This window comes from Pantherophis guttatus, chromosome 6 (genome assembly GCF_059756535.1).
Source record: "Pantherophis guttatus breed Tessera chromosome 6, ASM5975653v1, whole genome shotgun sequence".
NCBI lineage: Eukaryota > Metazoa > Chordata > Lepidosauria > Squamata > Colubridae > Pantherophis > Pantherophis guttatus.
This window is the reverse complement of record NC_142068.1, coordinates 20,267,092-20,282,612: the sequence shown is the minus strand read 5'-3', so window position 1 is coordinate 20,282,612 and position 15,521 is coordinate 20,267,092. Positions and strand designations below refer to the sequence as shown.

The following is a 15,521-nucleotide window of genomic DNA, read 5'->3' as shown; positions in this document are numbered from 1 at the left end:
GAAACAGTACTAACTTAACATTATAGCCTGCAAATGTAAAATAAATTCATGCTTTAAGAATAAAATTACTCTATGAAAAAATATTTGTGCTTTTGGGTCCTTCAAAAAATGTTTGAAGAATGTTGATGAGATGAGATAGATCTTGTCAAAGCAAAATTCAAACATTATGGAGCAGCATTCTGTGTTATAATTTGTATTAGGAAGTTGAAGGAACGTGGTGGCTCACATGGCTTGTACACCTGGCTGACAATCAGCAGGCTCGCATTTGAGACCCGGTTGCTGTTGAGACAGGTGAGCTACAGTCTCATGCTCCAGCTCCTGCCAACCCAGCACTTCAAAAGCAAGCAACTATGAGTAAATAAATGGGTACCATTTAACATGAAAGGAACCCCCAACTGAGTATCCCCCAGGCCATGGTGATGTCACTCTTCAATCTTTTCAACCTGGAAGAGTTTCAGCTCCTGACATGACTATAATAGGAGGAGGAGGAGGAAGTTTCCCTAACAACTGAAATATCTTTTCAAGTGGCATGAGAGCTTTCTATAGAAAGGAGGAATACCTTTATTTATATGTCTGCAGATTCAAATTATTGTTTTCTCTTGCAAATCGTGAGAACTGTCTGAGAAGGCATAACTATATTCCCACGTGCTGAATGATGGCATAGTTGGCTGGTTAATTCAGTTTTGATTTCAGTGTATACATTTTTGAGCCTATGAAATAAACAGCTCTTAACTCAAAGGAGACTTATACCCTAAAATCAATTTATTTCATCCAAATCTCCAGATGTGCAGCCTAATTTTGCAATGATTATTATAGAGGAAGTACTTGTATGTGTTATTGGAACGTTCAAGTATATTGACAGAAGTGTTTCTAATTAAAGCCTAACATAATTTTTTCTTTAGCATCTGCAAAGCTCATGGGTATAGAAGCTAAGGATTTATAAAAACAAGCAACATTCTGAGAGAGGGAGAAAGAGAGAAAGTAAACCTAGCAAATTGCCATGTACAGTATTATTGCATGCACCCTATAATGATCTCTGCCATATGTATATGGGAGGGAGCATACTGCTTCCCTTTCGCCTTTCAGCTCCAATCCAGGAGCCCTCAAGCAGTCACATTCACGACAAACCATTTTATACCAAATTTATATTTGCTGATAAAGAAATACAGGGAGACTAGTATAGATCTATTTCAAGCTATTTAGCTCTCATCAGCTCCTAGATTGGAGCTGAAAGGCGAAATGGAAGCAGTATGCTTCCTCCCATATTGGGGTAGACCAGGTGCTTCGGCAGAAAAACACTTAATCTCTCCCCTGGCTCAAGATGATAAAGGGAGGAGAACTTGTGGCTCAGAGGTTAATACAACTGCCTAATATGCAGGCAGCCCAAGTAAGGGTATCTTGTTTTAATCTCATATGTTTTTCTTCTCCACAGAAAGCAACAAAGGCTAATGGAAGAAGTTATTATAGCTATCGGTGGCAACCTGTAGTAGAATAGAGAATGCAGAATGGTATTATAGGTTATGGCATATGATTTGGACATATTCAGTACAGGTAGCCCTTGACTTGATGAGACACAGTGGTGCAGTGGTTAGAGTGCAGTACTGAAGGCTACTTCTACTGCCTGCTGGTTGCCTACAATTTGGCAGTTCAAATCTCACCAGGCTCAAGGTTGACTCAGCCTTCTATCCTTCCAAAGTGGGTAAAATGAGGACTCAGATTGTTGGGGGAAATATGCTGACTCTGTAAACCGCTTAAAGAGGGCTGTAAAGCACTGTAAAGCAGTATATAAGTCTAAGTGCTATTGCTATTGACTTATGACCACAATTGGGATCAGAATTTCCATCGTTAAGGCAGTTGTTAAGTGAATTGCATCCAATTTTATGATCTTTTTTTTTTTTTTTTGCTATACTTGTTGAGTGAATTGCTGAAGTTCTTAGGTGAATCAGGGTGTCATTCAGCAAACCTGGCTTACCCCATTGACTTTATCTGCTGGAAGATTTATTTATTTATTTATTTATTATTTAAATTTCTATACCGCCCTTCTCCAGAATAGGACTCAGGGCGGTGAACAGCCAGAATAAAAAACAATACATACAAAATTTAAAAACAATTTAAAATAATTAAATATTATTGGCCGTAAATTAAAATAACCCAATTTAAAATCAATTTAAAATTAACTCAAGCCAGCCCCGCTAATTGAAATAAATGGGTTTTCAGGGCCCGACGAAAAATCCGGAGGTCTGTTATTGTACGTATCTCCGGGGGGAGGTTGTTCCAGAGGGTGGGCGCCGCCACAGAGAAGGCTCTCCCCCTGGGGGTCGTCAGCCGACATTTTCTGGCGGACGGCACCCTGAGGAGGCCCACTCTGTGCGAGCGTACTGGCCGGTGGGAGGCTATTGGTGGCAGAAGGCGGTCTCGTAAATACCCCGGCCCTAAGCCCTAAGATGGTTGGGAAGGTCACAGATGGTGGTCAGATGACCCCGTAGTGCTGCAACTATTGTAAATACCTGTTCATTGCCATCAAGTGTTCAGATTTTGATCACATGACTATGGGGATGCTTCAATGGTTGTAAATATGAAGACTAATTGTAAGCCATTTTCAGTGTCACTGAAACTTCAAACAGTCACTAAACAAATGGTTGTAAGCCAAGGACCAAGTATATCTTCTTTTGGGGTCCTCTATGCTCTGAGTCATCACATTCTAATTCTCATTGAATAAATAACATTAGCAAGTGGGATGCAGGAAGTGGGTCTTCTCTATCATGGCATCTGCTGTCTGAAACAATATTATCTCTGAGATTTATATGTCCCTCACCCTCACTCTGTTTAAATTAGCCTTTAAAAATGTCATAAAGAAATAAAGAAATCTCTGCCCTACTACAGTATCTATGGAGAGGTCTAAAATGTTCTGTACGTATACATCAGTGTAGCATACAAACATGAGGATTATCTTAAATCAAAGTGTTTAAAAATTTTATGCTATTATTTCCATTCTGGCCTTGTGTAGAGTAGAAAGAAAATGACCTTGAGAGAAACAGGCCTGGAATTATTTTGTATTTATTTAAAAGATTTATATGGCCACTAATCTTAAGCAATTCTTGGTTTACAACATTATTATCAGGTAAAAGAGGCTGAAACACTTTTTAATCTTTTTTTGTAATTAAGCATGTCTCAATAAAAGTATTTTAATCTTTCTGCAGAGTGGATTTCATGGTCTGGTCTATTTAGTAGGGCTAACACCTAATGATCTTAAAGAGGTTTATGATTACAACCAGTGGTGGGATTCAGCCAGTTCGAGCCAGCTTATGTGAACCGGTAGTTAAATTGCTGGCTGGTCCCGCCCCACCCTGCCCCTTCCCCATGCACCCCATTTTGTCTCACAGATAAGTGCAGGGAGGTCTCCTAGGCCCACAATGGGGCATGAGGGGGCAGCACCCCCCACGGCCCGTATTTGCTCCCAGGAGGCTTCAGGGATGCCTCCTAGGCCCAAAATGGGGCACGGGGAGCAGCGTGTCCTCCCCGTGGCCCTTTTTTGTTCCCAGGGGGTTCAGGAGGTTGAGTGCTGCCTGTCACACACCCTGGCCATGCCCACCCTGGCCACGCCCACCCAGTCAGTCATTAGGGCAGAGAACCAATTGTTAAATTATTTGAATCCCACCACTGATTACAACCCCAAGAATTCACTAGAAATTTTGGAAGCTGTGACTCCATCATAACATAAATGGTTCCAGGGAGTCACTTCTGCTCTGAGCAGCTTGAATTTTTAGCCTTAGCAAACAAAAGAGGGTGTTCTACATGAATTTTAAGTGGTTCTTACAATACGCTTCAGCATAGGATTCAAATCATTGCATTTAAATAAAGAATATGTCTCTGCCTGTGTGTGTGTACACAAACACACTCTCTTTCATCTCGCCAAAGGGTTTAAGAGATTGAAGGAAAAAATGTAAACACAACAAATCCTTTCATAATGCATTCCTTTGTTTTGAAAGCCTAGCCTATCTTGAATACACTCCGGAGGTTTTTTTTTTTTTTTTTTTTTTTCTTTTTGCTTTTTGCTCTTGCAAAAACCTTGAAAAGAAACTTGCTGAACTTCCTGTTGAAAACTGAAGTGCTTTATTTGATCAAGACAGATGAGAGCTGCTTCTACTATGCTACACCAGTGAATGCATCTTTTCTTGATTTCCATTATCAAGTAGTTCTTGAATTACTGGGACAGACTATTAGCAGATAATGGGTTATCACCCATTAATGGAAGCAAAAGGTGCACTAGTACAGTTTTCTACATTATAGGTTTATATTTATAGTCCCTTTTAAGTAGAATACTCTTCACAGTACCTGTCCCATCCTAGGACCAAGATAGTCCAGCTTAGCACCAAAATCTGAGAAATTTCAACTGTTTGATCCCTTCCAGCATTGAGCTTATGGTGGCAATATCCATTGAAATCCCAGACCTGAAAATATGGGAAAAAATCAGGATATCTTATTTATACTATTCTTTAAAATAATAATAATACTGAAAAATAACAATAAGTAATAATAGCATGGACACTTTAATACTAAGTTTAACATTTTTCATATTACAAAACAATTCAGTGCACTTTACAACTTCTTATCAATATTATCAACAGTACAATATAAACATTTGTATGTTCATACATATATTACAAATCGTATTTAACACTATTTTTTTATTTTGAAAATTTTAATTTAATTACCATAGGATCATCAGCCTCTAGCTTCTACTCTATACATATCATTGTATTCAACTTTAATTTGTATTCTATGATTTATTGTTTTCAATAATGAAACAATTAAATTAGAAAATGGAAAAAATCAGTATATCAAAACCATAGAGGAAAATGTTTCTTGGTAACTTCAAAAATCATGTTAAAAATCTTAAAACTACATAATCCATGTGTTCAGGAGGAAAGAACATGGGGAACCAATGTTATAAACCTTTTTAAACTTTAAAGAACTTACAATTGCAGCTAATTTATTGTACAATACCAACTTAATGTTATACTAACCAACCAAAGGTTAAGTAAAGCACAGCTAGTTTCCATCTACTGCTTTGTATTATAATCATTTGGAAATTTTTGGCAAAATTCAAACTAATAAACCCATTCTTCATTCTTGATTACATCAGAAGATAGAGATTGAAACACTCTATATGTCTATCTGTAGCATCAATCAAAAACTTGTCTTAAATGTGAAATGTAGTATTTTTTTCATCTGACTTGAGAGACACACTCACCTACTCACTGATTTTTTGGCTCATACAAATGAATTAAAATTACTTCTCCCTTTACAAACGCATATCATGCTCAAAAGTGTTTTATCCTCCTCTGTGAGGTATATTTATAAATCACAATTTTGTTCCTTTTATGATTTCTTTTATTTCTTCCTTAGAATTCTCTGTTACTGCTCTACTTATTAACCTGGAAATCCTGTTTGCTATGCATCTCTGAATTCACAATTCCCCTGGGCTTAAGTTCAACTCCTGCTATGTTTCTTTGCTCTTCCAAACATAGCACAGAAGCTAAATTTTGTAGGGAAATTTGAAGGGAACCCAGCTTCTAGTTCAGTTGCTGGGTCCCAGTTAGAGGTGTATATTATGGAAATAAAGCCATTAATACCTCCATTTCTTCAAAAGTAAGACCTACCCTGAAAATAAGCCCTAGCCTCATTTTTAATGTACTCCTAATATTAAGTTCTACCCCCAAAATAAGCCCTAGTTAAGGTCATCAGCAGGGGGGGCATGGCCAGCAACAGAGGCAGCTAGGGTGGAGGAGCCGACAGTGTCCAGCAGCTACAGCCTGCACAGCGCAGGTGAGTTGATCACATGTCCAAACAGCAGGTGGTGGCAGAAGTGGGTGGGAGGCATGTGATCCAGACATGTGTGGGATGCAGGAAAGCCAAGAGTCAGGCCAGAACAGGCAGATGGCCTCCGGAGGCTTGTCTTCACATGGCAGAATTGGCAACAGATGGAGGTAGAGATGTGGGGAGGAAAGGCAAGTGATCCCGATGTACCACATGGACTGCAGGAATGCCAAGAGATGTAAAGACAAGCCTCCTATGGCCAGCTGCCCACTCTGTCCCACCATCTCTCAGCTTGCCTGCTCCGTTGCAGCCACAAGCAAGCAGAAGAAGTGGGCTTGCAGCCACGCGGGGTCCTGCTGGACGGGGCTGCCAGAGCCGCCATCACGAGGTAAGGCAGGTGTCAGGGAATGGATGGCCTGGCTGCGAGGCCCTGAGGTAAGCCAGTACGGGTCACATGGGGCAACTCAATGCTGCTGTCCTGCCGCAGCGGCACTGGGGCACCGCGCGGCCTCCTGCCCCATTGCAGTCATGAGCAAGCAGAAGAAGTGGGCCTCCCATATATGGAAAAAAATAAGACATCCCCAAAAATAAGCCCTAGTGCTTATTTTGGCATCCAAGAAATATAAGACCTGGTCCTATTTTCGGGAAAACACGGGTAGTATCTAAGTAGTGACTTTAATGTCCAAAAGAATATGTATCTTTTATTAAATATAAATATATAAATAAAGACTTCCATACTTGTACCTATGATGAGGGTAGGAAAGTAAGAAGGAAACAAGTATTCTATATGTAAAGGAGAGTATCTGAAAAACTTTTAATCAGAGGTAAGAAAAGCAGAGACTCAAAGAAGAACCAAGAGAGGGGCTATTATTTGCTATTTCTAAGCCCAATGTCTCTAGGGATCAATAAAATAAAATTGTAAATAACTGATCTGAAGCTGCAGATGATGGGATTCATTCATTGTGCTAAATTATGAGTAGGCCAGTTCAGTTGCGGAATACCAGACTATATGGATCTGTTTATTGTATATTTGTATATTGTGATTTAAAACACAGCATGTGTGAGCTGAATGAACTTTCACTTCTTTAAGAAATCATAATATAGCACAATTTAGAATTCCTTGGAACACAGTCTTGATCTATGCAAAGGACTATGTTTACACAAGACACCTAACATGCTTACTGAGTTAATCCATTTGGGGGTTTGTACTGTATATTGAACTACAAATTAAGCACTTGAGCAGGGTTTTGACATGTCAAAGAAAGTCTGATGAACTTTGGGGCAAATCAGGTTGGTCTGTTGTGCAAATGTATCTGCTTGAACTTTAGCTGATATTTTTAAGTGTGTCAGAAGAACATATTCAAAAGTATTTTTCTTGACTGTATCCCATTCCAGAATTTAAATGCTTTCTCATCCTAACTTCCATGTGAGGAGAAAAGTGACCCTAAATCATGAATAATAATAATAATAATAAAAGCAGGACAACATACATTTATAAGGTCAAGAAGAAACCAGAAGGAACAGAAGCAGAAATTAAACACAGTCTGAGGAAAAGCAGTCACTCTTCCAATCTACTTGGAAGCACAGAATAGGATTATTAACACTTTATTTCTCCAGTTAAAATAATAAAGAATATTATTATTATTGTTTAACTAAAAGTATTGGCTATTTTTATAATGAGTACCACGTCAAGTTCCTCTAGTGGAATTTCTTAGTGGTGGATACTCAAGCTACCCCTCTGATAATATGAAATGGTTCAGCCCACTTCATTTCCCCCCCACTTTTTTTTAAAATAGACATAGTGGGTACCTTGACGGTTCCATCTGTGCCCCCAGTGAAGAGCCGGGTCTCAGTCCCGTCAAGAGCCATAGTGCTGATCTCTGCATTGCCATGACAACCAGTAAACTCTTTGATTTTCTGCCCAGTATCAATCAACCAGAAGATAACTGTAGATCCAGTATCTGAGCTGATTACCTAAGGAAAAGGAGGAGAGAAAAGTCACTTAAATTAAAACCTTGCTGACATGCTCTGGTTCCAAATACCTGTATTATAATAAACTAATACATATGCAGCCTACTAAGTATCAATTTGAAATGCAAATCAGCGCTGATTTTCTCACCTGTCTTCCAAATCATAAAGTTTGTTGGTTGATTTTGATCCTATGCTAAAAGCCTTTCTTCACAGCAAGCTTTATTTAACTGATGAGTAATGATGTAGTTACCATTCAACAAAGAAAAGAGGTGACTTGTTCTTACTGCAGATACTATTTTAATCCAGACAGGGACAATGTGTCTTTAGCAATGAAAATTGCAATCTTTTTCAAACAAAATAAAATAAACCTAAGGTTGCAGTAGACAAAGAGGAAAAGCTTTGTGATATACAGGTAATAAATACCAGCCTTCCTTATGTCAGCAAACTGCTCCATATATAAAGCATTAAGGGAATGTCTCTGAATGCATTAGCTTGCAACATCAGTATTATCCATTTATTTTTAACAGCATATTGGCATTTATTTTCACTATACATTGGAAAAAAGGGCCATTTGGATAAATCATGACATATGACACACACACAAACACACACACAGACACGGGGAAAAAAACCCTTGGTAAAATGTGTGTTGTGATTTCAAAATGCAACTCCAATTTTTTATAAGTCAGCGAGCCATTCCCATGAGTACCAATAGATTATGTTTAATATTTATGAAAGATTTACATGCAGGTAAAACCTACTAGTTATGCTCTAAGTAAAATATAGTTCTCTCTTGCCTATTATAATTTTGTGTGGGGGTTTTTTCCACACTGCCCAATCACTTTCCCGGGGGATGCCAGACCAATTAGATTAGTGCTCTTCATTTGTGTTCCTCAGCATACTCATTCCAAATCTGCATATAATTTATATTCATCATGTTTGCTAGCCATTGCTCTGGCTACCATAGTTACATTCTGTGAATATATCCAATCCCCTTTTAAAATAATTCAAGTTCACATTCTCAAGAAAATGGCATACCTAGTTGATGTTAGCTAACCTCAAAAAAGCTGAGTAGACCTGGTTAGTATCTGAGTAGGAATGTCAGGACTGCCATCCTGGTACACTATGCATTGCCTGTTGTCAGTCTGCCATACTTGATGGGGAGGGGAGCTGTGGGGTGGGATAAGGGGAGTAGTAGCATGAATGGAATTGAAATTAAGCATTGGACCATCCCGTGAGAGCAGTCAGCCATTCCAGGGTCATGCAGTGGAATGCAGAACCATCCAGCCTCCAAAGACAGGGAATGTTATGCAAATAATTTGTTAGCACTTAACTGGACACTCACTGATAACTGGGGGGGGAGGGGGAGGAGGCAGGAACCAGAGAAAAGTTAACCATATCCTTTGGGCACGAAAACCTCAGATCTAGCTTTGCTTGGCTTTAGTAAAGTATTGTTCTGACCCAGCTCCCCAAACATGACAAACCGTCTGAAGCAGGGGTGAAATCCACCAGGTTCTGACAGGTTCTGGAGAACCAGTAGCGGAAATTTTGAGCAGTTTGGAGAACCGGCAGTGGAAATTTTGAGTAGTTCGGAGAACCGGCTATTACCACCTCTGCCTTGCCCCAGTGTGGGGTGGGAATAGAGATTTTTCCAATATCCTTCCCCCAGGAGTGGGGAGAGAATGGAGATTTTGCGGTATCCTTCCCTGGAGTGGGGTGGGAATGGAGATTTTGCAGTATCCTTCCCCTGCCACGCCCACCAAGCCACGCCCACAGGACTGGTAGTAAAACAATTTGGATTTCACCACTGGCCTGAAGTGAACTCAAAAGATTCCTTTATTAGGAGTGCTGACAGCCCCAGCAAAAAATTTCTCTCTCAACGCAGGCTAACAAGTCCATCTGGCCAGAAGATGAATAGTTGTCTGCCACATCTTTTCATCTCCAACCCCTGCCTTTTATCCCTAGAGCTAAGGTGGGGCCTCACTAGCAGTGGTGGCTCTTCCTTCCCCAGGATCAACACACGGCTTTCCACTGCTCTCCTCTGCATTCTGCGTGGCTGCGCGTCAGGCACTGGACCCAGCTGTTCCTCCTCTTCTTCATCAACCACCTCCAAATCTGGGGGCTGTTGACTCTCCATCTGAGGGCTGACAGATGGCCCAGGCTCCACCTCCATTCCCTCTTCCCCCTCGGAGCTCTGAAATTGCCTTGATGCCTTGATGCTGACTCCCACGCTTCCTCCTCCTCTGATTCAGCTGCTGCAGGGGCCGGCGGCTGATAGGCCACAACAAGTATAGTTTGGGCTAAACATGGGCTTGAAAGTCTTTCTTTTCTAACTGAACCAATTGTGACGGCTGACAGGGAGACTCCCAGTATGTCTTCTGTGAGAGTTTCCTAATAAAGACTGACGATTAAATCACAGTTCTCCAAGAAGTTGAAGCATAGCCCAGTTCCTCTTAGATGGCTTGGCTTGGACAGAAAGGAATCTGTATTGCAGACAAGCATGAAGCTATTTGAAACAAGTGATTGCTCAGTGTGAGTGGCAAAGTGAAGATGACTGTTACATCCCTGGTGATTTACATGTATTGCTTCTTTTTCTCACCTTTCCTGGAAACGAATAGATTCTTGATAGGGACGGGTGTCTTAAAGCTGCAGTAGCTGCAATTTCTAGCCTGAGACTCAGCAAACTGCTCCGTATTTATGGCATGAAAGGGATTCATACTCTGAATCCTCACAGTACAGGCAGTCCTCAACTTACAACAGGTCGTCTAGTGACCGTTCAAAGTTACAACAGTGCTGAAAAAAAAAAAGACTTATGACCATTTTTCAAACTTACAGCATCCCCATGGTTACATGATCAAAATTCAGACACTTGGCAACTGACTCATCTTTATGACAGTCCCAGGGTCACGCGATCACCTTTTGCGATCTTCTGACAAGCAAAGTCAAGGGGGAAGCCAGATTCACTTAAAAACCATGTTACTAACTTAACAACTGCAGTGATTGTCCCAAAGGTGCTTTTTCAAGAGGCAACTGGACTTCCTGTTTTTTCTTTGAAGATGTTTCCCTTCTCATCCAAGAAGCTTCTCTGAAGAGCTGAAGAAGCTTCTTGGATGAGAAGCGAAACGTCTTCAAAAAAAAACCAGGAAGTCCAGTTGCCTCTTGAAAAAGCACCTTCAGGACAACCATGACCTGGATGACTGAGAATCTCCATTGATATATTTTATCTGTGTCTGATTCATTACATTTATATATCCTCCTTGCATTTTGAATATCTCAACGAGGCAAATCTAATGCTTCCTCCTTCTATTGTACGGTTAGACTAATTTGATCCTGAATTTAATAACTGCAGCAAGATTGTTGGTGGTGCAGTATTGGAAGAAGGAAGATTTGCCTACTATTCAAGAATGGATATTAAAAGTAGCAAACTTAGCAGAGATGGCAAAGATCTCAGCGTATTTGAAGGACTATTCAAATGAGAAATATATGATAGAATGGAGAAGATGGATAGATTATATTCAAAGTAAATATCGGATTAAAAAATTTCAAATAGCTTACGAATAGATAGAGAGATTTTATTATGTATTCAAATTTAGTTTGGTAAATGCGGAGTTAAAGTATTAGAGGGTTGTAAGAGGTTATAATTAATTAGACTATGTTAGATTATGATTGTTGAATGTTATGCCCTGTATTTTGCTCTGGGAAGTAGGGAGGGGGGTGAGTGGGAGGGGGAGGGTTGGGGAGGGTGGAAGGAAGCGGGGGGATATATATGTAAACTTTTTAAAACTTTTCAATAAAATAAAAAAAAAGCACCTTTGGGACAACCAAGACCTGGATGACTGAGAATCTCCATAGACAACTGCAGTGATTCATTTAACAACTGTGGCAAGGAAGTTCGTAAAATGGGGCAAAACTCACTTAACAATTGTCTCACTTAGCCACAGAAATTTTGGCCTCAATTGTGGTCATAAATTGAGGACTACCTATATTCTCAGCTGACAAATATCCTGACATAAGGCAATGACAAATAACTTGCAAATCGCAAATGAGAAAACTCCATGGATGGGCCCATGATATCATCAGACTTGAATTCATATTTGAGGGAGATAAATTAACCTCCATTACCATTATTTATTCTGTACTGTCTGCACTTGACCCGGTTCAATGTGAAATACTTTCCATTAAAATATGACAATGAAATCATGCCAGTTTTATTTTTAACAATCATGCCAATTTTTTCTACACCTTACCAGGAAAGACAGAGAGCTTTTTCTCTATAGATGGGCTTTATTCATCCTTAATTCTGAAAAGTGAATTAGTCCATCTATTTTGTTTGAAGTTCATATTGCTTAAAATAAATATCATCTACCGAATCATCTCCCAAGCATTTCTTCATTTTGTTTGGTAGACAGATTATATTGGGTAGACGTATATAGCAGGGGTGAAATGCTCCCAGTTCAGCGGCGGGTGGTTCGGAGAACCAGTAGCACAAATCCCTGCACCCCCCCTATGCCCAGCTGAGCCGCGCAATCATCAGAGGCTGTTTTTTTTTTACTTTTAAAAGCATGTTTTCTACAACCTCTTCGGCCGAGGCTTTTAAAAGCATTTTTTAATGCAACCTCTTAAGATTGTAGAAAACATGCTTTTAAAAGTAAAAAAGAAAAAAGTTGGCCATGCCCACCCAGTCACATTACCCCCCCTCTACCAAGCCACGCCCACAGAACCGGTAGTAACAAATTTTAGATTTCACCCCTGGTGTATAGTCATAAACTCAATAAAATAATATAATACATTTATTATTTTCACTAGGAAGATGTACTGTTTATATTTGACATATTTATCGATGCTATCATATTCTGTAACCAGATATATTTGGGCTGAACTGGTAAATCAAAGGTCAGACTGAAGCTATTTACCTGTAAGTGAAGTAAGTTTGCTACTTTTCAATATTAATAATTAAATGGATTTTCCTTGTAAAGAAATGAGAAGTTGCAAACATATTTGTGTTAAATTATGTTTTTCTAAAGTCCTGGAAGCATAATTATAAATAGCACCCATGAAGAATTTTAATTGCTATCCAATATGCTTTTAATAACAGACATATCATTGCTGGCCTATTAAAAATTCTCCTCCAAAAAACCTGGATGATAACACCTGTTATTTCAAGAAAGCAAATGTAAAGAAGCTTTTTTTTCCCTTGGCAAAAGGTAAAAAAAAATAACAAAACCAGCTAGAAGTCTTCTTTTGGCTGTACAAGTCAAACAGATGGGCGTTCTTACGCGAGTTTTAATAACTTCATCCATTTCCCTACTTTGATTAGAATAGAAAAGAACTTCCATAGCTTATTTCTGTTAAAGAAATAGGGAGTCCTTGAATTAAATAGAGTTTGTGAAAACAAATAGCATACAGTCTTTCTATAACCATGGTTGGTTGAAGAAGGATCAGCCAACAAACTCAACAGGGTTTGTTGGAAGGCAGGGCGGAGGATTTCGGACAATACCTGTATGACAAAATCACTCAGATCCGGGGGGATTTGGACTCTGACTGGGTAGATCAGGGCAGGGTGACGAGGAATAGTCTTGAGAATGTTATCTGGGAGGAGTTTGATGCTATGACTCCCGATGATGTGGACAGGATTTTGGGGAGACTTAGTACGGCCACATGTTTACTGGACTTGTGTCCCTCATGGTTGGTACTGGCTTCCTGGGAGGTTACACGAGGCTGGCTCCAGGGTGTTATCAACACTTCATTGAGTGAGGGTTACTTCCCCGCTGCCTTGAAAGAGGTGGTGGTGAGGCCTCTCCTCAAGAAGCCATCTTTGGATCCGGCAATATTGGCCAACTATCGTCCTGTCTCCAACCTTCGCTTTATGGCGAAGGTTGTTGAGAGTGTGGTCGCGTGACAGTTTCCACAATTCCTGGAGGAAACATCTTATCTAGATCCATTCCAGTCGGGTTTCAGGTCTGAGCACAGCACGGTAACGACATTGGTCGCGTTGGTTAATGATCTCTGGAGGGCTCGGGACAGGGGTTGCTCCTCTGTTGTGGTCCTGTTAGACCTCTCAGCGGCTTTTGATACCATCAACCATGGTATCATGCTGCACCGGCTGGAAGAGTTGGGGGTGGGAGGCACCGTATTGCGGTGGTTCTCCTCCTTTCTCTCCGACCGGTCGCAGTTTGTGTTGGCAGGGGAGCAGAGGTCGACCTCGAGGCCTCTCATCTGTGGAGTGCCGCAGGGATCGGTCCTCTCGCCCCTTCTGTTCAACATTTATGTGAAGCTGCTGGGCGAGATCATCCGTGGCTTCGGGGTGAAATACCATCAGTACGCTGATGACACCCAGCTGTACATCTCCACCCCAGGCCACCCCAACGATGCCCTTGAATGGCACCAGATGTCTCAGTGCCTGGAGGCTGTGCGGATTTGGATGGGGAGGAACAGGCTCAAGCTCAACCCTTCCAAGACTGAGTGGCTGTGGCTCCCGGCATCCTGATATAGTCAGTTGACTCCATCACTGACTATTGGGGGCGAGTCCTTGGCCCCCACAGAAAGGGCTCGCAATCTGGGAGTCCTCCTGGATATGCAGCTGTCCTTGGAGGAACATCTGACAGCTGTAACCAGGGGGACCTTTTATCAGGTTCGCCTGATTCGCCAGTTGCAGCCCTTTCTTGATCGGGATTCCCTGTGCACAGTCATTCACGCCCTCGTCACCTCTCGCCTTGACTACTGCAATGCTCTCTACATGGGGCTCCCCTTGAGGGGCACCCGGAGGCTCCAGCTGGTCCAGAACACAGCAGCGCGGGTAGTGATGGGAGCAGCATGGCGCTCCCATGTAACACCACTCCTGCGCGAGCTGCACTGGCTCCTGGTGGTCTTCCGGGTGCGCTTCAAAGTGTTGGTTATCACCTTTAAAGCGCTCCATGGCATAGGGCCTAGCTATCTTCGAGACCACCTGCTGCTACCGATGACCTCCCAGCAACCCGTGCGCTCCCACAGAGAGGACCTCGTCAGGGTGCCATCAGCCAAACAATGTAGGCTGGTGACCCCCAGGGGGACAGCCTTCTCTATGGGGGCACCTACCCTCTGGAATCAGTTGCCCCCAGAGATAAGGAGAATCCAAGACCTCAGTGCCTTCCGCCGTGCCCTTAAAACCCACTTTTTCCAGCAAACCGGGCTGGTTTAGGAAGAAATTTTTAAAATTTTTAAAAAAATTTAAATGTTTAATTGTTTTGTGGTTTTTTAAATTTTTGGGCCAAATTTATATATATTTTTTAATTGTTTTTATTATTTGTATTTCATGTTTTTAATTCTGGCTGTGCACTGCCCTGTGTCCTCAGGGAGAAGGGTGGTATATAAATTGAAAAATAAATAAATAAATAAATAAACAAACAAACAAACAAACAAATAAATAAATAGGCCTAAGAAAAATATGGGTTTTTTTTCCAAAATAGCTTTATACTTTCCTTAAGAAAGGCTTGTAAAAAGAAGCATTAAGTAGAGTTAACACAATACTTTTTTGGGGGGGAAACAACCATTCTTTCTTATATTTGTTAGGAAACAAATATATAGGGACTATATCATTCTACTCTACAAATTCAGAAAACCTGAAGACATAACAAAAACTCAAAATAGCAGCTCAATGTAGCTCGAATTCCCAGTCTCCCTAAGCTGATGCGGAGATTTGGCAAAGAAAGTCAGTGGAACATAAGTTACAATATTTTGCATGGTTGGAAATT

The 15,521-nt window shown here is 40.8% G+C and overlaps 1 protein-coding gene across 1 annotated transcript in view; it reads right to left on the bottom strand.

Annotated features, from left to right (window-relative positions):
• WDR49 (WD repeat domain 49) overlaps window positions 1-15,521 on the bottom strand; it is a 133,533-nt gene that overhangs the window by 63,349 nt on the left and 54,663 nt on the right. The window contains exons 8-9 of the mRNA XM_087872524.1: window positions 7,630-7,794; window positions 4,336-4,451 (exon numbers count right to left, since the gene is read on the bottom strand). Of these exons, the coding sequence (XP_087728650.1) occupies window positions 4,336-4,451; window positions 7,630-7,794 (281 nt within the window). The remainder of the gene's footprint in view (window positions 1-4,335; window positions 4,452-7,629; window positions 7,795-15,521) is intronic.